Here is a 23,410-nt window from a genome sequence, read left to right as displayed (position 1 = left end):
GACAAGAGAGAAACTCTGTCTCAAAAAAAAAAAGAAAAGAAAAAAGAAAACCTTCCCTGGATCCCCACTGTCTACTGAATAAAATCCAAACCCTGCATCTTCACACTGACGATCTAGTCCATGTTTCTTACTCTTTCCTCCAAAAGATTACTGTTTATGTGCTCCAACACAAATGAAGCTTCCCATGGGCCTCCGTCCAGTGTGTACTTTCTGCCTTTATGCCTTCACACATATGGTTCCCTCAGCCCAGAAAACCCTTTTCTCCCTCTCTACCTGTTGAATCTTACCTTGCCCAGAAACCCTGCCCAAATGCCATCTTTGCCAGATGCCCTAACCAAATGAGACAAGATGAAAGGTCAAGCTTACCGGCACTTTCTTTTTCAATTCATTTCGATAGTATTTAATGCCAATGTCAGTAAACGTCCTCTGGATAAAGCGAGATGGACGAAGGATGAATATAAGCTGTAAGTTTCCTGGAAATGCCACCTGCAAGCATCAGGAAAAGTGTCAGGAGGAGAGAGAAAATGTCATATCCATTACCAGGGTCTACGTTGGTCTCCCCTTACCCAAGATCAAGACCACTGAAGGAAAAGTTAAAATGAATGCCATGATGTAAATCTCACCAGATTTCAGGGCTGAAAGAGACCTTAGAGGTCAGATAAGCCTAACCCCTCCTGAAAAACCAAAGCTAACCAAACGAGCAAGCAAAAATGTTTTCTGATTATAAAAATCATTCATATTATTTATAGAAAAATTGGGAAATTAATAAAAGTATACATTAGAAAGTGAAAACTCACCCATGGGTTTTCACAGCCATACTTAATATTTCCATCTGTTTACTTATAGGATGTTTTCTTTGTTTAAATATCTTTATCATGGCTCATATTATTAAAATATTTTGTAACTGGCCTTTTCACTTAATGTTATACCATAGGCTTTTATTCCTGTTATTAATAAATTCTTCGGAAATATTATTCTTTATGGGTGTACAATTTATTTAACCAATCCCTTATTGTTAATCATTTAGGTTTTTGATAATTTTACTATTGTAAATAATGCTGATATGAACATCTTTATCCACATCTTGGAATATTTTCTGAGGCTAGAATCGTAGAATAATTACTGAATCAAAGAGTTAGTATTTTAAGTATTCTTGATGTATATTATTGCTAAGTTGCTTTCAGAAAGTATTGCCCTCATCTTAAGGCAAGGTTCTGAGCAATGAGATAGCCCAGGTTCATGTAATTGCTTAGGGGCAAACTTAGGAACCCAGGTCTCCATGGGAACTGCCATGGCTTTCCATTCTTCCAGTGGTTCCCCCAAAGCAACCTCCTATGGCGCTTTTTTTTTTTTTTTTTTTTTTAAATCTAAATCAGGTCTTTACTCCAGACTATTTGATTCACTAGGACTGGGATGAAATCTAGGTATCAGTATTTTCAACGAGCACGTGAAGAGGTTCTGGCAGGTAGCCAGATTTGGGGATCCCTGCACTATAGCATGTTTTACATATAAAATGATCAACGTAATTCTGGAACAAATTAGGCTCAGATATTAGATTACTCATGTGTTATGTATGGACCCTGGAAAGCCAGAACTCTCTAGAGGCCAGACTGGAATAGTCATGGGCATCAATCATGGCTGCAGTTATCCCAAAGATAAATCCTATATCCAAAACTAAACTAAAGGGAGAAAACAATCCATGCAGTGATGGGAGGACTCCCTTCCCCATCTTTGAATGCAAGCTCCTAACAGAAGAACCTTGCGCTTTGTTGTCCCAAGACGGAAAGTATTGACTGAGGCATAATTTGTGAATTTGGATGAGGCTCTAGAGCAATCTGACAGGGACTCCGTGTGTGTGCATGTTTGCATGCGTGACTCCTTCTGCAAGCAGGTTTAAGTGAGGTTTCAAATGTCCCTCTTCTGTCCTGCTTTACCACACTACCACATCCATCCTCTTTAGCCAGTCCCAACTGCTCCAGAGGGGCTATGCTCAGGTAAAAATGTTGACTTAGCTGGCCCTAAGGTGTCTCTGCTTGTGGCAGAGTTCACAAGTCTGAGGTCCCTACAGAGGAAGGACACATCTACTTGCTGAAAACAACAAATAGGGTTCAAAAGCAGACTATAAGCAAAAGGAGGCCAATCCAAGGTGATATAATTTAATGCAAATGCAAGCACACCTCCCACCATGCTACTTAAATATCATTGGGTCTGTTTTTGCCATTGTCTTTCTAATATATGAATAAATAATTTGGCTAGGTGCAGTGGCTCAAGCCTGTAATCCTAACACTTTGGGAGGCCGAGGTGTGCAGATCACTTGAGGTCAGGAGTTCGAGACCAGCCTGGCCAACATGGTGAAACCCTGTCTCTACTAAAAATACAAAAACTAGCCAAGCGTGGTGGTGCATGCCTGTAATCTCAGCTGCTTGAGAGGCTGAGGCAGGAGAATCGCTTGAACCCGGGAGGCAGAGGTTGCAGTCAGCTGAGATCGCACCACTGCACTCCAGCCTGGTTGACACAGTGAGACACTGTCTTAATAATAATAATAATAATACTGAAATAAAGACTGTCTTAAATTGAACTGCCCCCAAAGCAAATCCTCGGACACGGATTGGTGCAGGTATTTTGTCGGGGAAGTGATTCCAGGAAGCTCGAATGAGGGAATGCTAAGGAAGACAACAATGAATAGAGTGGCAATGTCTCAATGAGGTAATTACTACCGTAGGCAAAGGGGGCTGAGACTCTCTGGGATACTGTGTGGAACACACCTCAGAATTGCCCCACTGCGGGTCTGGAAGCTGGGGTGTTTATCTTCCAAATCCTCTAACTCAATGGTTGCAGGTTACCCCTGGGGCATTAACTTTCCAGTACTCCCCACCTGCCCCTCTTCAGTGACCAGAGAAGTCAGTAGGTAGAGAGACTTAGGAAGTCTTTGACATGCTCAGAATTGTGTGCAGGTGACCTGCAGATGGCAGAGGAGATAGGGATGTGACATAACAGCATCTGTTACAAAGATCTTCCCAAAATTTGACATAAAATAATTGCCTTTTCCCTAGGACTTTGATATGAAACAGTTGAACAGACAACTTAAATGACTTTTATAATAAAAGCACAAAAATAAATATTTACGGCTATTCGTGTCAAGGACGCCTTTACAGAGCTCCACTTGTCTCTTCGTCTGTCGATAACAACAACGAATCCAATGCTGGCAGCCTCCACACTGCAAAGAAGGGTGGTCAGTGTCAGAGATTAGACCCATATGCTCCATGTGGCTCCCATAGCAGAATACACCCTGGAGCCTCCACAGCACTCCAGGCTCACGGTGTAAACACCCTGCACAGCACAACCAACTCCCTCTCCCAGTCTGAGCCTGGGAATCTTAACAAAATGGATACTTTGTCTATCAGACCCACTTAAGGACTGCCTTTCTGGCTGGCAAATGCATGAAACACCAAAGGAACACATGTGTTCAAGCCCAAAGGAATATGCACGTGTCAGGTGAGCATCACATATCCCCAGTGTAGGCAGAGGACCTCGAGGTTGAGCTCTGCCATCCTTCCACTCCGAAAGCAAACATTCATAGAGCTATCAGTACAGTAACATGCTCAGCTATGAGGCTCGAGAGCAATCTGAGAGGGAGTAAAGAGAGAGGTGTTCGGAATTAATACATGTCAGTGGGAAAAGCAACCCTGTCGCAGTGCCTGGCTATAAATAGGTCAAGACACCATATGCTTGAGAAGACATCATTATCACTAAGACCAAAAGGAAGCTGTTTGGTCCCCTCTCAAGTCCTCATGAAATTCTCACAGAATCCTTCGAAAGTAGAATTCTAAAAGTGAAAACATTTTTCTTATCTCCTTTGGGAAGAAGAATGGTACAGAGAAAAGAGCAAGGGCTTTGGAGCCTGGTTCAAACCCTAGTGTTGCCACTTACTAGCAGTGACTTACTAGCAGAGTTCACCTAACTCTGCTAAAATTCAGTGCTCTTCTCTGTAAAATGAGAATCATATTACCAGTAATAAGATGGTTAAAAGCACAGATTCTGGAACCAACTTGACTAGATTTGAATTCTGAATTCTATTGTGTGTGCTTTTGGGGGGTTGAGTGGTAGTTACTTAACCCCTGTAGTTTCTCGGACTCTTCGTTTGTAAAGCAGAAATAATAAAATAGTATCTATCTATGAGGTTGATATGAGGATTAAATGTGTGTGTGTGTGTGTGTGTACACATATATGTACAAACATGCAAAATGCTCAGAACAATGCCTGACACTTGGTAATACTGTATAAGAACTAGCTATTATTCTTTCTTTCTTTTCTCCACTTCTATTATGTCTTATGTGCTTGTCACAGAGATAAAAAGAGATATAGTACATGATAAGTAGTTGGCCTATAGTAAACCTTCAATGACTCTCTAATATTGGGTGAAAGGTGGGCTCTACCCTACAAAAGTGTGTACATGTGAATGAGGCAGAAGGTCTAAGCAAAACCTGCAAGAAAACATACATAGCTAATCTCAGTTAAGCATCACTGGGTTAATCGATTCTCACAGCCCCATACTGACCCAGGTTATCTTGCTGAAAACTCATTTTAAAAATGAAAGTGAAATAAGGACATTTCCAGGCAACTAGAGGTGAGAGAATTTATTGTCATTAGACATACACTTGAAGAAATATAGATTCAGCTGATGTTTAGGAAAATTTTCACTCCTACCAAAAACAAACAAAACACTGGTGAAGTTAAAAGCTCATATTTTTCCTTAAACATGGGAGAACTCTGAAGACAAAGAAATATAAATGAACAAATTCCAGAGAGACTTAAGACCTTCCATAGAGAGCAAATACTAAAGGAGACCTTTACATAAAGTGGTGGTTGCCTATTCTGGGAATAGGCAGGCAAATGAATGAATCTGAAGGGAAATAATCCAACATGATAACTTGATTTTCTTTTTTTTTTTTTGAGACGAGTCTCACTTTGTCACCCAGGCTGGAGTGTAGTGGCACCATCTTGGCTCACTGCAAACTCCACCTCCCAGGTGCAAGTGATTCTCCTGCCTCAGCCTCCTGAGTAGCTGGGATTACAGGCATGCACCACGACACCCGGCTAATTTTTCTATTTTTAGTAGAGACAGATTTCACCATGTTGTTTAGGCTGGTCTCAAACTCCTGACCTCAGGCAATCCACCCACCTCAGCCTCACAAAGTGCAGGGATTACAGGCGTGAGCCACCGCACCTGGCCCAGCATAGTAACTTGAATCTGCAAGAAGGAATGAAGAGTTATGTAAACGTTAAATATGTGAATATATAGTATATACATAGTATTATCAACTATTTTTTTATTTCTCTGAAGACTACTGCCTAATCAAAGTAAAAGTAACAAAGTATTATTATAAAATAAATGACGTCACAACAATAGCATGAAGAATGGAATGGAGTAAGTAAAATTACTTTTACTTATTATTAGCCAGGTGCAGTAGCTCACACCTATAATCCCAGCAACTTAGGAGGCCAAGGCGGGAGGATCGCTTGGGCTCAGGAGTTCAAGGCCAGCCTGAGCAATATAGCAAGACACTATCTTCACTAAAATTTAAAAAATTAGCCAGGCATGGTGGCATGTACCCATAGTCTCAGTTCCTCAATAGGCTGTTGTGGGAGGATTGCTTGAGCCCAACAGATAGACTGGGCTCAAAACAAAAACAAAAACAAAAACCCCCAAAAAACAAAGTACTATTAAAACTAGTATTGGGTGAAATTAAACTGTACTATTTATGTTGTATATAAAGTGGTATGAAATTAATCCCAGGTAGATTGTGCTAATTTAAAAACACATACTGTGACATTAGGAAATAATTGCTAAAAACTCAATAAAGGAGATAAACAGAATACTGAAAATATTTGAATAATTCAAAAGAAGGCAGGAAAGGAGAAATAAGGGAACAAGTCAGAGATGGGCAGATTAAAACCCAACCATCTTAATAATCACATTAATTGGAAATGGCCTATAACACTCCATTTAAAATGCAAATAGCCAATGCAAAAACATACCAAAATGTAAAGACCATCGACACTATGAAGAAACTGCATCAACTAACGTGCAAAATAACCAGCTAGCATCAGAATGACAGGATCAAATTCACACATAACAATATTAACCTTAAACATAAATGGGCTAAATGCCCCAATTAAAAGACACAGACTGGCAAATTGGATAAAAAGTCAAGATCCATTGGTGTGCTGTATTCAGGACACCCATCTCACGTGCAAAGACACACATAGGCTTAAAATAAAGGGATGGAGTAATATTTACCACGCAAAAGGAAAGAAAAAAAGGCAGGGGTTGCAATCCTAGTCTCTGATAAAACAGACTTTAAACCAACTAAGATCAAAAAAGACAAAGAAGGGCATTGCATAATGGTAAAGGGATCAATGCAACAAGAAGAGCTAACTATCCTAAATATATATGCACCCAATACAGGTGCACCCAGATTCATAAAGCAAGTCCTTAGAGACTTACAAAGAGACTTAGACTCCCAAACAATAATACTGAGAGACTTTAACACCCTACTGTCAATATTAGATGGAGACAGAAAATTAACAAGGATATTCAGACTTGAACTCAGCTCTGGACCAAGAAGACCTAATAGACATCTACAGAACTCTCCACCCCAAATCAACAGAATATACATTCTTCTCAGCACCACATAGCACTTATTCTAAAATTGACCACATAATTGGAAGTAAAACACTCCTCAGCAAATGTAACAGAATGGAAATCATAACAAATAGTCTCTCACACCACAGTGCAATCAAATTAGAACTCAAGATTAAGAAACTCACGCAAAACTGCACAACTACATGGAATTTGAACTATCTGCTCCTGAATGACTACTGGGTACATAAAGAAATGAAGGCAGAAATAAAGATGTTCTTTGAAACCAATGAGAACAAAGACACAATGTACCAGAATCTCTGGGACACAGCTAAAGCAGTATTTAGACGGAAATTTGTAGCATTAAATGCCCACACAAGAAAGCAGGAAAGATATAAAATCAACACCCTAACATCACAATTAAAAGAACTAGAGAAGCAAGAGCAAACAAATTCAAAAGTTAGCAGAAGACAAGAAATAACTAAGATCAGAGCAGAACTGAAGGAGATAGAGACCTGAAGAACCCTTCAAGAAATCAATGAACTCAGAAGTTGGTTTTGTGAAAAGATTAACAAAATAGATAGACTGCTAGCCAGACTAATGAAGAAGAAAAGAGAGAAGAATCAAGTAGACACAATAAAAAGTGATAAAGGGGATATCACCACTGATCCCACAGAAATACAAACTACCATCAGAGAATACTATAAACAACTCTATGCAAATAAACTAGAAAATCTAGAAGAAATGGATAAATTCCTGCACACAAACATCCTCCCAAGACTAAACCAGGAAGAAGTCGAATCCCTGAATAGATCAATAACAAGCTCTAAAATTGAGGCAGTAATTAATAGACTACCAACCAAAAGAAGCCCAGGACCAGATAGATTCACAGCCAAATTCTACCAGAGGTACAAAGAGGAGCTAGTACCATTCCTTCTGAAACTATTCCAAACAATAGAAAAAGAGGGACTCTTCCCTAGCTCATTTTATGAGGCCAGCATCATCCTGATACCAAAATCTGGCAGAGACACAACAAAAAAAGAAAATTTCAGGCCAATATCCCTGATGAACATCAATGTAAAAATCCTCAATAAAACACTGGCAATCGAAACCCAGCAGCACATCAAAAACTTATCCACCACGATCAAGTCGGCTTCATCCCTGGGATGCGTTCAACATATACAAATCAATAAATGTAATCCATCACATAAACAGAACCAAAGACAAAAACCACATGATTATCTCAATAGATGCAGAAAAGGCCTTCGATAAAATTCAATACCCTTCATGCTAAAAACACTCAATAAACTAGGTATTGACAGAACATATCTCAAAATAATAAGAGCTATTTATGACAAACCCACGGCCAATATCATACCAAATGGGCAAAGCTGGAAGCATTCCCTTTGAAAACCGGCACAAGACAAGGACGCCCTCTCTCACCACTCATATTCAACATAGTATTGGAGGTTCTCGCCAGGGCAATGAGGCAAGAGAAAGAAATAGAGTGTATTCAAATAGGAAGAGAGGACATCAAATTGTCTCTGTTTGCAGATGACATGATTGTATATTTAGAAAACTCCATCGTCTCTGCCCAAAAGCCCCTTAAGCTGATAAGCAACTTCAGCAAAGTCTCAGGATACAAAATCAGTGTGCAAAAATCATAAGCATTTCTATTCACCAATAATAGACAGAGAGCCAAATCACGAGTGAACTCCCATTCACAATTGCTACAAAGAGAATAAAGCACCTAGAAATACAATTTATAAGGGATGTGAAGGACCTCTTCAAGGAGAACTACAAACCACGGCTCAAGGAAATAAGAGAGGACACAAACAAATGGAAAAACATTCCATGCTCATGAATAGGAAGACTTAATATCATGAAAATGGCCATACTGCCCAAAGTAATTTATAGATTCAATGCTATTCCCATCAAGCTACCATTGACTTTCTTCACAGAATTAGAAAAAATTACTTTATATTTCATATGGAACCAAAAAAGAGCCCATAGAGCTAAGACAATCCTAGCCAAAACAAAGTTGAAGGCATCATGCTACCTGACTTCAAACTATATTACAAGGCTACAGTAACCAAAACAGCATGGTACTAGTACTACAATAGATACATAGACCAATGGAACAGAACAGAGGCCTCAGAAATAATGCTACACATCTACAACCATCTGATCTTTGACAAACCTAACAAAAACAAAGCAATGGGGAAAGGATTCTCTATTTAATAAATGATGTTGAGAAAACTAGCTAGCCATATGCAGAAAACTGAAACTGGACCCCTTCCTTATGCCTTATACAAAAAAATAACCCAAGGTGGATTAAAGGCTTAAACAGAAGACCTAAAACCATAAAAACCCTAGAAGAAAACCTAGGCAATGCCATTCAGGACATAGGCATGGGCAAGGACTTCATGACGAAAATACCAAAAGCAATTGCAACAAAAGCCAAAATTGACAAATGGGATCTAATTAAACTAAAGAGCTTCAGCACAGCAAAAGAAACTACCATCAGAGTGAAGAGGCAACCCACAGAATGGGAGAAAATTTTTGCAATCTATCCATCTGACAAAGGGCTAATATCCAGAATCTACAAGGAACTTAAACAAATTTACAAGAAAAAAACAACCGCATCAAAAAGTGGGTGAAGGATATGAACAGACACTTCTCAAAAGAAGACATTTATGTGGTCAACAAACATATGAAAAAATGCTGATCATCACTGGTCATTAGAGAAATGCAAATCAAATCCACAATGAGATACCATCTTACACCAGTTAGAATGGCAATCATTAAAAAGTCAGGAAACAACAGATGCTGGAGAGGATGTGGAGAAAGAGGAACGCTTTTACACTGTTGGTAGGAGTGTAAATTTGTTCAACCATTGTGGAAGACAGTGTGGCAACTCCTCAAGAATCTAGAACCAGAAATACCATTTGACCTAGCAATCCCATTACCAGGTATACACCCAAAGGATTATAAATCATTCTACTATAAAGACACATACACACATATGTTTACTGCAGCACTGTTACAATAGTAAAGATTTGGAACCAACCGAAATGCCCATCAATGATAGACTGGATAAAGAAAACGTGGTACATATATACCATAGAACACTATGCAGCCATGAAAAAGAATGAGTTCATGGTCCTTGCAAGGATATAGATGGAGCTGGAAACCATCATTCTCAGCAAATTAACACAGGAACAGAAAACCAAACACTGCATGTTCTCACTCATAAATGGGAGTTGAACAATGAGAGCACATAGACACGGGGAGGGGAACATCACACAGTGGACCACCAGCAGGTGGGGGTGAGGAGGAGAGACCAGGACAGCCACCTTAGTGTAGATGATGGCTGATGGGTGCAGCAAACCACCATGGCGCATGCTGTATACCTGCATGGAAAAACCTGCTCGTTCTGCACATGTATCCCAAAACTTAAAGTATAATAAATAAATAAATAAATATTCAAGAAGGCAAATAGAGACAGAGTAAATACACTGCTTACAAAAGATACACTTTTGTGTATCAGGACAGAGTTAGATTGAAAGAACAGGGTAGTAAAACATACACCATGCTATCACTAGTCATAAGAAAGTCAATGTGGCTATGTTAATATTTTTCAAAGTAGTATTTATGACAAGGAGTATTGGCAGAGATAAATTATTCATAAATATAAAAGGGCCAATTTATCAGGAACACATAAAAATCCTAAATGTCTAAGCGTGCAATAACATTGCCCCAAAGACACTAAGCAAAAATGGGTAGAACTAAAAGAAAAACAGATAAATCCACAAAGTTTGAGATTCTAGTATTCCTCTCTCAGTAACTGATAGAACAAGCAGTCGTAATTAGTAAGAACAGGCCGGGCGCCGTGGCTCAAGCCTGTAATCCCAGCATCTCTTTGGGAGGTCGGTGACTGGCAGAGATCACCAGGTCAGGAGATCGGCGGACCATCCTGGCTAACACGGTGAAACCCCGCCTACTAAAAATACAAAACTAGCCAGGCGAGGTGGGCGGACGCCTGTAGTCCCAGCTACCCGGAGGTTGAGCAGGCAGGAGAATTACGCGAAACTCGAGTATGGAGCTTGCAGTGAGCTGAGATCCGCCACCGCACTTCTAGCCCGGCTGCTGCGGAGCAAGATCAAGCCTCAAAAAAAAAAAAAATTAGTAAGAACACAGACCTGACTTGGAAGAACGCAACATCTAGCAACGCAGAAGATATTCTTTTCAAATGCTCATGGAATGTTTAACAAAATAGACCATTGTCTGGGTCATAAAGCAAGTATCAACACTTTTTTTTTTTTTTTTTTTTTTTTTTGACTATAGAACAAGACATTTATTTCAAGATTTCAGGGGAGACCACCAGGTATCTAAGGCTAGCCCTAGAAGAGACAGCAGGGTGAGCTGGGAGCCCTGGATTCAAGCTCTGGCCTGCTGTTTCTGTGTGCCACATCTCAGGACAGGTCATGCATCCTTTTGAGTCTCTTATTATTATTATTATTATTATTATACTTTAAGTTCTAGGATACATGTGCACAACGCGGTGGTTTGTTACATATGTATACTTGTGCCATGTTGATGTGCTGCATCCATTAACTCGGCTATTTACATTAGGTGTATTCTAATGCTATCCCCTCCCCTCCCCACTCCCACAATAGGGCCCTGGTGTGTGATGTTCTTCAGGTGTCCAAGGATCTCGCTGTCTCACCCCACCATGAGTGAGAACATGTGGTGTTTGGTTTTCTGTTCTGAGATAGTTTGGCTGAGAATGATGGTTTCCAGCTGCATCCATGTCCCTGCAAAGGACAATTTAACTCATCCTTTTACAGCTGCATAGTAATCATGGTGTATATATCCCACATTTTCTTAATCTAGTCTGTCACTGATGGACATTTCTGCTGGTTCCAAGTCTTTGCTATTGTGAATAGTATACAATAAACATACGCGGTGCATGTTTCTTTATAGCAGCATGATTTATAATCCTTATATACCCAGCAAGTCGGGATGGTTGGGTCAAAATGGTATTTCTAGTTCTATATCCTTGAGGAATCACACCGTTTTCTCCACAATGGTTGAACTAGTTTACAGTCCCACCAACAGTGTGTGTTCCTATTTCTCCACATCTTCTCCAGCACCTGTTGTTTCTGATCTCTTTTTAATGATTGCCATTCTAACTGGTGTGTGAGATGTTATCTTCATAGCTGTTTTGATTTGCATTTCTCTGATGGCAAGTCACGATGAGCATTTTTTCAAGGTGTCTGTTGGCTGCATAAATGTCTTCTCTTTTGAGGAAGTGTCTGTTCATATCCTTTTGCCCACTTTTGATGGGGTTGTTTCTGGTTTTTCTTGTAAATTTGTTTGATTCTTTGTAGGTCTCTGATATTAGCCCTTTGTCAGATGAGTAGATTGCAAAAATTTTCTCCTATCTGTAGGTTGCCTGTTCACTCTGATGGTAGTTTCTTTTGCTGCACAGAAGCTCTTTAGTTTAATTAGATCCCATTTGTCAATTTTGGCTTGTTGCCATTGTTTTGTGTTTTAGACAGAGTCCTTTGCCCATGCTCTATGTCCTAAAACAGGCTTCCTAGGTTTTCTTCTAGGGTTTTCTAAGTGGTTTTAGGTCTAACATTTAAGTCTCTAATCCATCTTGAATTACCTTTCATATAAGGAGTAAGGAAAGGATCCAGTTTCAGCTTTCTACTTATGGCTAGCCAATTTTCCCAGCACCATTTATTAAATAGGGAATCCTTTCCCCATTGTTTTGTCAGGTTTGTCAAAGATCAGATGACTGTAGATGTGTGTGGTATTATTTCTGAGGGCTCTGTTCTGTTCCATTGGTCTATATCTCTGTTTTGGTACCAGTACCATGTTGTTTTGGTTACTGTAGCCTTGTAGTATAGTTTGAAGTCAGGTAGCATTACGATGCCTCCAGCTTTGTTCTTTTGGCTTAGGGACTGTCTTGGCAATGCAGGCTCTTTTGCGCCATGAACTTTAAAGTAGTTTTTTCCCACCCTGTGAAGAAAGTCATTGGTAGCTTAATGGGGATGGCAATCTGGACCCATAAATTTACCCTGGCAGTATGGCTTACACGAGCATTGATTCTTCCTATTCATGAGCATGGTATGTTCTTCCATTTACTTGTGTCCCTTTTATTTCACTGAGCAGTGGTTTACCTTTGAAGAGGTCCCTTCACATCCCTTGTAAGTTGGATTTCTAGGTATTTTATTCTCTTTGAAGCAATTGTGAATGGGAGTTCATTCTATGATTTGGCTCTCTGTTTGTCTGTTATTGTGTATAAGAATGCTTGTGACTTTGCACATTGATTTCGTATCCTGAGACTTTGCTGAAGCGTTTAATGTGCCAAGGAGATTTTGGCTGAGACAATGGGGTTTTCTAAATATACAATCATGTCATCTGCAAACAGGGACAATTTGACTTCTTTTCTTTTCCTAACTGAATACCCTTTATTTCCTTCTGCCTGATTGTCCTAGCGCCAGAACTTCCAAACACTATGTTGAATAGGAGTGGTGAGAAAGGGCATCCTGTCTTGTGCCAGATTTCAAAGGGAATGCTTCCAGTTTACCCATTTAGTATAATATTAGCTGTGGGTTTGTCATAAATAAATTTTATTATTTTGAGATATGTTCCATCAATACCAAATTTATTTAGAGAGTGTTTAGCACTTAAGGGTTGTTGAATTTTGTCAAAGGCCTTTTCTGCATCTATTGAGATAATCAATGGTTTTGTCTTGGTTCGGTATGCTGGATTACATTTATTGATTTGCATATATTGAACTGTAGCCTTGCATCCCAGGGATGAAGCCCACTTGATCATGGTGGATAAGCTTTTGATGTGCTGCTGATTCACTTTGCCAGTATTTTATTGAGGATTTTTGCATTGATGTTCATCAGGATATTGGTTTAAAATTCCTTTTGTTGTGTCTCTGCCAGGTTTTGGTGTATCAGATGATGCTATTCTATAAATGAGTTAGGGAGGATTCCCTTTTTCTATTGATTGGAATAGTTTTAAAGGAATGGTATCAGTTCCTCCTTGTATCTTTGGTAGAATTGCTGTGAATCCATCTGGTCCTGACTTTATTGGTTGGTAGGTTACCGCTTCCTCAATTTCTCAGAGCCTACTATTGGTCTATTCAGGGATTCAACTTCTTCCTGGTTTAGTCTTGGGAGAGTGTATGTCCAGGAATTTATCCATTTCTTCTAGATTTTCTAGTTTTTGCATAGAGGTGTTTCTATAGTATTCTCTGATGGTAGTTTGTACTTTGGGGTCGGTGGTGATATCTCCTTTATCATTTTTACTGCAACTATTTGATTCTTCTCTCTTTCTTCTTTATTAGTTCATTAGCAGTCTATCAATTTTGAGTTGATCTTTTTCAAAACCAGCTCCCTGGATTCATTGATTTTTTAAGGGTTTTTGTGTCTCTATTCTTCAGTTCTGCCTGATCTTAGTTATTTCTGGCCTTCTGCTAGCTTCTTTAAAATGTGTTTGCTCTGCTTCTCAGTTCTTTTAATTGTGATGTTAGGGGTGTCAATTTAGATCCTTTTTGCTTTCGCCAGGGCATTTAGTGGTATAAATTTCCCATACACTGCTTTAAATGTGTCTCAGAGATTCTGGTGATGTTGTAGCTTTGTTCTCATTGGTTTCAAAGAACACTTGGCTTGCCTTCATTTCATTATGTACCCAGTAGTCATTCAAGCAGCAGGTTGTCTAGTTTCCATGTGGAAGGAGCTGTTTTGATTGAGTTTTAGTCCTGAGTTCTAGTTTGATTGCACTGTGGTCTGAGACAGTTTGTTATAATTTCTGTTCTTTTACATTTGCTGAGGAGTGCTTTTTACTCCAACTATGTGGTCAATTTTGAACAACTGTGATGTGGTGCTGAGAAGAATGTATATTCTGTTGATTTGGGGTTCAGAGTTCTGTAGATGTCTATTAGGTCTGCTTGGTGAGTTCTAATTCCTGGATATCCTTGTTAATTTCTGTCTCATTGATCTGTCTATTGTTGACAGTGGTGTGTTAAAGTCTCCCATTATTATTGTATGGGAGTCTAAATCTCTTGTAAGTCTCTAAGGGCTTGGCTTTCTCTGTATCTGGGTGTCTCTGTATTGGGTACATATACATTTAGGACAGTTAGCTCTTCTTGTTGAATTGATTCCTACCATGTAGTGGCCTTTAACTTTCATCTTGCTGGTTTAAAAATCTGTTCCACTGTGAGACGAATGCAAACCTCTGCCTTTTTTGTTTTCCATTTGCTTGGTAGATCTTCCTCCATCCCTTTATTTTGGAGCCTATGTGTGTCTCTGCATGTGGAGATGGGTCTCCTGAATACAGCAGACTGATGGGTCTTGACTCTTTATCCAATTTGCCAGTCTGTGTCTTTTAACTGGAATCTCATTTAGTCCATTTACATTTAAGGTTACTACTGTTATGGGGAACTTGATCCCACACATGATATTAGTTACTGGTTATTTTGCTCATATAGTTGATGCAGTTTCTTCCTAGCCTCCTCGATGGTCTTTACATTTTGGCATGTTTTGCAGTGGCTGGTACCAGTTGTTCCTTTCTTCCCATGTTTAGTGCTTCCTTCAGGATCTCTTGTAGGGAAGGGCCTGGTGGTGACAAAATCTCTAAGCATTTGCTTGTCTGTAAAGGATTTTTATTTCTCCCTCACTTATGAAACTTCTAGTTTGGCTGGATATGAAATTGGGTTGAAATTCTTTACATCGTTGACTATTGGGTCTCCCACTCTCTTCCGGTTTTAGAGTTTCTGCCAAGAATCTGCTGTTACCTGATTTCGGCTTCCCTTTGTATGTAACTCACCTTCTCTGGCTGCCCTTAACATTTTTCCTTCATTTCAACTTTGGTGAATCTGACAATTATGTGTTCGGAGTTGCTCTTCTCAAGGAGTATCTTTTAGGCATTCTCTGTATTTCCCCGAATTTGAATACACCGCTAGGTTAGAAGTTCTCCTGTATAATATCCTGCAGAGTGTTTTCCAACTTGGTTCCATTCTCCCTGTCACTTTCAGGCACACCAATCAGACGTAGATTTGGTCTTTTCACATAATCCCATATTTCTTGGAGGCTTTGTTCATTTCTTTTTACTCTTTCTTCTCTCAACTTCTCTTCTCACTTCCTTTCATTCATTTGCTCTTCAATCACTGATACTCTTTCTTCCAGTTGATCAAGTCAGTTACTGAAGCTTGTGCATTTGTCTTGTAGTTCTCATGTCATGGTTTTCATCTCTATCAGTTCGTTTATGGTCTTCTCTGCATTGGTTATTCTAGTTATCCATTCTTCCATTCTTTTTCAACGTTTTTAGTTTCTTTGCACTGGGTACGTAGTTCCTCCTTTAGCTCTGAGAAGTCTGATCAACTGAAGCCTTCTTCTCTCAACTCGTCATAGTCATTCTCTGTCCAGCTTTGTTTCGTTGCTGGCGATGAGCTGCATTCCTTTGGAGGGGGAGATGTGCTCTGATTTTTTGAATTTCCAGCTTTTCTGCACTGCTTTCCCCCCATCTTTGTGGTTTTATCTGCCTTTGGTCTTTGATGATGGTGATGTACTGATGGGGTTTTGGTGTGGGTGTCCTTTCTGTTTGTTAGTTTTCCTTCTAACAGTCAGGACCCTCAGCTACAGGTCTGTTGGAGTTTGCTTGAAGTCCACTCCAGACCTTGTTTGCCTGGGTATCAGCTGTGGAGCCTGCAGAAGATAGAATATTGCTGAACAGCAAGTGTTGCTGTCTGATTCTTGCTCTGGAAGCTTCGTCTCAGAGGTGTATCCAGCCGTGTGAAGTGTGAGGTGTCAGTCTGCACCTAGTGAGGGATGTCTCCCAGTTAGGCTCCTCAGGGGTCAGGGACCCACTTGAGCAGGCAGTCTCTCTGTTCTCAGATCTCAAGCTCCGTACTAGGAGAACCACTGCTCTCTTCAAAGCTGTCAGACAGGGACATTTACATCTGCAGAGGTTTCTGCTGCTTTTTGTTTAGCTATACCCTGTCCCCAGAGGTGGAGTCTACAGAGGCAGGCAGGCCTCCTAGAGCTGTGGGAGCTTCCCGGTAGCTTTGTTTACCTACTTAAGCCTCAGGAATGGTGGGCACTCCCCCCCCAGCCTCACTGCCACCTTGCAATTAGATCTCAGACTTTTGTGCTAGCAATGAGGGAGGCTCCATGGGCGTGGGACCCTCCGGGCCAGGTGTGGGATATAATCTCCTGGTGTGCTATTTGCTAAGACCCTTGGTAAAGCACAGTATTAGTGTGGGAGTTACCCGATTTTCCAGGTGTTGTGTGTCTCAGTTTCCCTTGGCTAGGAAAAGGAATTCCCTTCCCCCTTGCACTTTCCAGGTGAGGCAATGCCTCGCCCTGCTTCAGCTCTTGCTGATTGGGCTGCATCAGCTGACCAGCACTGACAGTCCGACATGCCGCAGTGAGATGAACCTGGTACCTCAGTTGAAAATGCAGAAATCACTCATCTTCTGTGTCGCTCACGCTGGGAGCTGAGGGCTGGAGCTTTTCCTATTCAGCCATCTTGGGCACCCCCTCAACAAATTTTAAATGATTCTAAACACAGAGGGTGCACTTCTGATCACCATGGAATTAAACTGGAACTCTAGTGTTCTTCTCTTTTCTATTTCATTTATCTTTGGTTCTTTTTATTTTCCTTTACAATTTCCTTCCTTCTCTTTTCTTTGGGTTTATTATTCTCTTTTCTGACTTCTTAAGGGGAAGATTAGAGGACTGACTTTAAGCCTTTCTTCTTCTCCAATATAAGTATTTCAAGTTACAATTTCTTCCGAAGCACTACTTTTACCTATATCACATGAAAGTTGACATATCGTTTTTGTTATTGCTCAGTAAAAATGTTTTCTCACTTCCTTTGTGATTTCTTCGATTCATAGGTTACATAGAGGTGGTTGCTTAGCTTCCGAATGTCACTGGGCACTGATCATAGGGGATATAGAGTGAGCAAAACAGTTCTGCTGCACTAGCAAAAACATGTGAACGTCAAACACAACAACACTCATTCTAGATAGTCATAGCTGCTATTTATTGAGTTCTACCATTTGTCAGACTTATTTATTTATTTTTTTTTTTTTGTCTCACTTAACCTAATGAAATAGATGTTATCGCCATTTAACAGAGGAAGAAACCAAGGCTGATAGAACAGAATAACTTGCCTGACATCACACTAGCAAGCCTGGCTTTCAGACTCAGGGCTCTCTGATACTGATGCTCTTCACCCTATTCCATTGCTCCCCTTCCACTGTTTTTTCACAGCAAACCTGCTTGTACCTTGTGGCAGCTTGATTTTGTATATTTTACTGCTCCTTTTCCTTTCTTTTTTTTTTTCTTTTCTACTTAAACCATGTAATCACTGAAGGAAGTCCTAAGGGAGGCACCAGGACTCTTAAACAAGGTGAAGCTGGGAGAGGCTCAGCAAATATTAGATCATTCATAAACACAGGCTATTCTTTCACCTATGAAATAAGCAGCTGCTGGCATATATGGTCTCCCCGGCCAAACTGAGGACAAGTGTTCCTCGGAACAAGACTTCTCTTCACTCCACACAGACTAAGACCTAACCAGAGCATCTGGGTAAATGGAGTGTAGGATCTGCTGGAAAAATACCTGTGAACAGAAAGGGCTGTGTCTCCTGACATAATTGTGTATAGGCCACAGTTCAGAAAGAGACAATGAATCATGACAATGACTTTAAATCATCCTCCCATAAGGTATACATGTTAGACAACACTCAGAAATGACTGCTGTGATGGGATTTTTTTTTTCACCCCCTCTTATTCAACAAAGGCATGAAAACTTCAACTAAACCAAATGCATGGGAAATGGGGTTTCTAGCCAATGTATTTCTTTAGGTAACACTTAGTTTTTACCCCTCTTGTTCCTTTTAACACTAAAGCCCTATGATGTGTCAGACACCTGCACAAATACTCTTTGATATGATTCTCATATTCACTCTGTGAGGCTGGTGATAACAATTCCATTTTATAGACAAGGAAACTAATCCTCAAGAATGTTTCAAAAAATAACTTGTGAAAGTCACATCCTATATGCAGAGTTAAGAGTCATTAGAAGTCTTCAGACTCCAAGACCAATGCTCATGCCACAAAATTCATTATGTCTTATTATAGAAAATATTGTAATACTATACTCCTTCATTTTCCAACCTTAGTAACTCCTTTGTCACAAATATAATTGAATTATTGATGAGTCACACCTGATATTCTGAAAATCACTAAATATGAATATGTAAGTATAAGAGATTGAGGTAAATATGTTCTGACCCCAAAATAGCAAAGAAGCATTGTGGTGGGTGTGGTATTTACTTTCTTAAGTTTATATATATATACACACATATGTATATATCAGAACCCCAGGGCTCAAGCAATCCTCCCATCTCAGCCTCCCAAGTAGCTGGGACTACAGGTCATACCACTGTGGCAGGAAAGCTCTGATGTTAATATATTTTCCTATGATTTGCCTTTTTGGGGTAAGCAAGGTATAGAAAATATTTTGGTCAACTGAAATTTTAATGCATTGTCATGAGAACTGAGTCAAATGTAGGGTGACAAACCATCCTGTTTGTCCAGCACTGAGAAGTTCCTGGGACACATTATTTTCAGTGCTAAAAACAACAGTCTCAGGAAAATCAGGACAATCGGAAACCCTGATTCAAATACCTAATTCCAAGCATGAATATGATTGTCACAGATATACTGCATATGGGGCTTCTTACTGGAAGAAATCAAACTACTCTTCAGGACTGTCTATGTTTGCCGATGGTTACACTGTAAATTTAAGCAAATTTAGGAATTCCCTTTTGAATGGCAGTGCCCAGAGTTGATCCTGGTATAGGGGATAAGATGATTAGCCTATGTCTTTTTAAATTTATTATTCTAATTCAGAAATAAAGTATCCATTATGCCTTCTAGTCTTGTGACATTCTTTTGGCACCTTCATCTGCAAAATGGTGGGGACTAACAGAAGCTCATCTCAAACCACCCTTCCAATTTTAACATTGTATGATTCACTGATTCTGCATAGTGACTTCAAGTCCCTAGGGACCGTGGATATGCTTCTACAAATTCAGTTGGATTGGGCTGATCATTTTTATAGGGTTTGGAAGATATTATGAGATACAACCAAATTAAGAATGGAAGACACACGGGATGATTTTGTTGATCTCTCAAGTACCTCAGCATCTTCATCATACTTTCTCTCTCATCTCACCTCACCTTATCTCTTGCTATTTTCTTCAGTGCCTCATCCTGAGTGGAAAGTCACTCTCCATGTTCTATGTAGGAGAACTAGCATCTTCACTTAGAATGAACTAAAGGCGAGGCTGGGTGCGGTGGCTCACGCCTGTAATCCCAACACTTTGGGAGGCTGAGGCAGGCAGACATCTGAGGTCAGGAGTTCAAGACCAGCCTGGTCAACATGGCAAAACCCCATCTCTATTAAAAATACAAAAATTAGCTGGGAGTGATGGTGCGTGCCTGTAATCCCAGCTACTTGGGAGGCTGAAGCAGGAGAATTGCTTGTACCCCAGAGGCAGAGGTTGCAGTGAGCTGAGATTGTGCCACTGCACTCCAGCCTGGGTGACAGAGAGAAACTCCAACTCAAAAAAAAAAAAAAAAAAGAATGGACTAAAGGCTGTGACTCTAGCATTCTCCTTGATATAATGGCAAGTCCCTGCCCAAGCCAATGGAAAGAAACAGATGTGCTCCTTCTGCACAGGAAAGCCAGCAAAGAACAGTGGTTTGAGGGACATCAATAGCTCTTGAGTAAAAGGAGAGAGAATATGCAGAGCAACCAATGGCAGGGTTTGCCCCTGCTCACTTCTTTTCTGGATCCTGATTTCAACTAACTTATTAGAAAAAAGGATAATTGGAGATATATGAAAAACGACTGAACTATTTGGTTATATTAAAGTATATTTTGTGATGTGATGACTGTATTATTATGTTTGAAAAAGACCTCTGTCTTGTAGAAATGCATGCTGAAATATTTACAGGCAAAATGATACATTATCTGCTTCAAGGTAACGATGAGAAGGAACATGGGAGGAGATACACACAAAACAAATTGTCCATGAGTTGGTTAATTGTTGAAGCTGGGTGATAGAAAGGTAGGTGTTTATTATACTAGTCTGTTGGCTTTTGCAAATGTTTAAATTTTTCTGTACTTTCCATTTAAAAAATTTAAAGATTAAAAAAAAAACCAAAGCCTCTTACGTGATTCATGAATAAACAATCTAGAGTTATAGAAAACTGAAGCTTTAGGAATCAGCTACACTCATTCATAGAAAATACCATATTTAGAGGCTACTTCCTCTTTATAGGAGGAAGGAACATGGTCAATGACTTAGTTCCGTGCTTTAATAATGAAGGAATCCCCTTCCATATCCTTGCAAGATGCCCACTCAGTTCCACCAGACACATCCAGTGATAGGATGTATTAGCCCGTTCCCGCACTGCTATAAAAAAAATAAAAAAAAAAAAAAATCTGAGGCTGGGTAATTTATTTTTTAAAAACAGTTTTAATTGGTTCATGGTTCTGCAGGCTGTATGGGAAGCATGGCTGGGGAGGCTTCAGGAAACTTACAATCACAGTGGAAGGCAAAGGGGAAATGGGCATCTCTTATCGTGGCTGGAGCAGGAGGAAGAGAGTGAGGGAGGAGGTGCCACACAATTTTAAACAACCAGATCTTGTGAGAACTCTATGACAAGAACAGCACCAAAGGGGAAATCTGACCCCATGATCCATTCATCTCCCACCAGGCCCCACCTCCAACACGGGATTACAACTTGACCTGAGATTTGGGCAGGGACACAAATCCAAACCATATCCAGGGCCTCCATTGCCTCCAAGCCAACGTAATTCTCTACTAGGCTGTCCAGAAAAGGAGGTAGCCCTTTCCCCATATTCAGTCAACTATTCCTTTCTATAGAGCTTCCACATGTCAAATTCCATCCTCTCACCACACTTTTTTTTAATAGGAAGAGAAGTGTAAACCAAAAATAAAATTACAAGCACCCCAACCAATTGAATGGACCCCTCTTCTTGGCCAAGTGGATTTCAAAGAAACCTAAAAAACTAGTTCAGGCCATAACAGGAAGTGGGGTCAGACATGCCTCATTATACCCTCTTCCCTTTGGAATGCAGGCTCAACTGTCCAGCATTAACATTAAAAGAGATCTTAAGACTAACACAACAGATTATTTATAACAATAAGATGCCAAGTTCCAACCGGACTCTAGTATAGCGTCACATGACAGCAGGCCCTGAAGGAAACAATTATTTTTTCTGCAAAATATATTTCTTTGCCAAATTTTGAAATGATCCTGCAAAGCTGTCTCTTGTGGGGAAAATCTACATTCTGCAGAGAATCCCCTTCCCTTTCCAGGTCTTTTCCTGATCCAGGAGAGATTTAACTGAGAGTCTGGTAACTTTTAAGGTCTGATAAGAGACATTTACCATCTATTCTCTCTAAAGCCTGCTACAGATCAAGAACTTTGGCTTCCACAACCCGCACCCTCCCACCCCACCCCGCTTATCTTAACCGCAAGCATTCCATTCTGCTGACTTCTACTCTTTAGATAATAACTTAACTCTACCAACCAATTACCAATCAGAAAATGTTTGAATCCACCTATGATCTCTCACCCAATGGTTCAAGTTTTCAAGTTTGGTCTCACCTTTCTGGACCAAACCAATGTACATCTTACATGTATTGATTGATGTTTGCCTGTAACTCCTGTCTCCCTAAAATGTATAAAATCAAGCTATTACCCGATCACCTTGGGCACATTTTTCAGGATCTCCTGAGAATGTGTCATGGTGTTGTGGTCCCTACATTTGGTTCAGAATAAAGTTCTTCAAATATTTTACAGAGTCTGGCCCTTTAGGGTCAACATAGGTATGTTACTGATCAATAACATAGTCTCTATAAGCATGCAAAGGGAATAACCATTATGAATTAATGAATAAATACAGAAATAAATATAAGAATTAAAGCATATTTCCAGGTCTTTGTACTGTGTGAAGTGATATAAAATAGTTGTTTAAAGCATTGGCAAAAAATGCTTCTAGGAAGTCTAATGGACCCCATCCCCTCCACACACTCCACCACAACTTTCTTTACATGATATTGATTTCTAGAATTTACATTAAATGTTTGAAAATGAAAAAAACTAGGGGATTCTGAGGGGGAAGCAAGAGATAGGTAACGTCGCTAGAAAAGGATCAGATCTTGTTGCTTGTGGATATGAATGAATTCCTCTTTCTAAGGATATTGACCTTAGAAAATGGAGGGGAAAATCCTTGAAGGCCTCTTAGTGGCAACTCCAAGACAGTCTTACTCTTTCAGTAGAGTGGGGCAGAAAGCAGGAATAGCAGAATAATTACTTAGATACCATAATCAACAATGCTCCTTCCTTTCCTCCCTAGCTCCCTCCCTCCCTCCTCTCTCTCTCTCTCTCTCTCTCTTTCTCTCTTTCTGACGGAGTCTCACTCTGTCGCCCAGGCTCGAGTGCAGTGGCGCGATCTCGGCTCACTGCAAGCTCTGCCTCCCGGGTTCACGCCATTCTCCTGCCTCAGCCTACTAAGTAGTTGGGACTACAGGGGCCCGCCACCACGCCCGGGTATTTTTTTTTTTTTTCTATTTTTAGTAGAGACAGGGTTTCACTGTGTTAGCCAGGATGGTCTCGATCTCCTGATCTCG

The 23,410-nt window shown here is 40.1% G+C and overlaps 1 protein-coding gene across 2 annotated transcripts in view; it reads right to left on the bottom strand.

The window, feature by feature from the left end:
* Positions 1-23,410, bottom strand: part of MCF2L2 (MCF.2 cell line derived transforming sequence-like 2) — a 253,043-nt gene that overhangs the window by 154,644 nt on the left and 74,989 nt on the right. For both annotated transcript variants that reach the window (XM_003894766.5, XM_021934624.2), the window contains exons 4-5: positions 3,127-3,217; positions 367-486 (exon numbers count right to left, since the gene is read on the bottom strand). In XM_003894766.5, coding sequence (XP_003894815.3) covers positions 367-486; positions 3,127-3,217 — 211 coding nt within the window. The remainder of the gene's footprint in view (positions 1-366; positions 487-3,126; positions 3,218-23,410) is intronic.

The sequence above is a fragment of the Papio anubis genome, chromosome 2 (assembly GCF_008728515.1).
Source record: "Papio anubis isolate 15944 chromosome 2, Panubis1.0, whole genome shotgun sequence".
Classification (NCBI taxonomy): Eukaryota; Metazoa; Chordata; class Mammalia; order Primates; family Cercopithecidae; genus Papio; species Papio anubis.
This window is presented reverse-complemented; position numbering and strand designations above follow the sequence as displayed.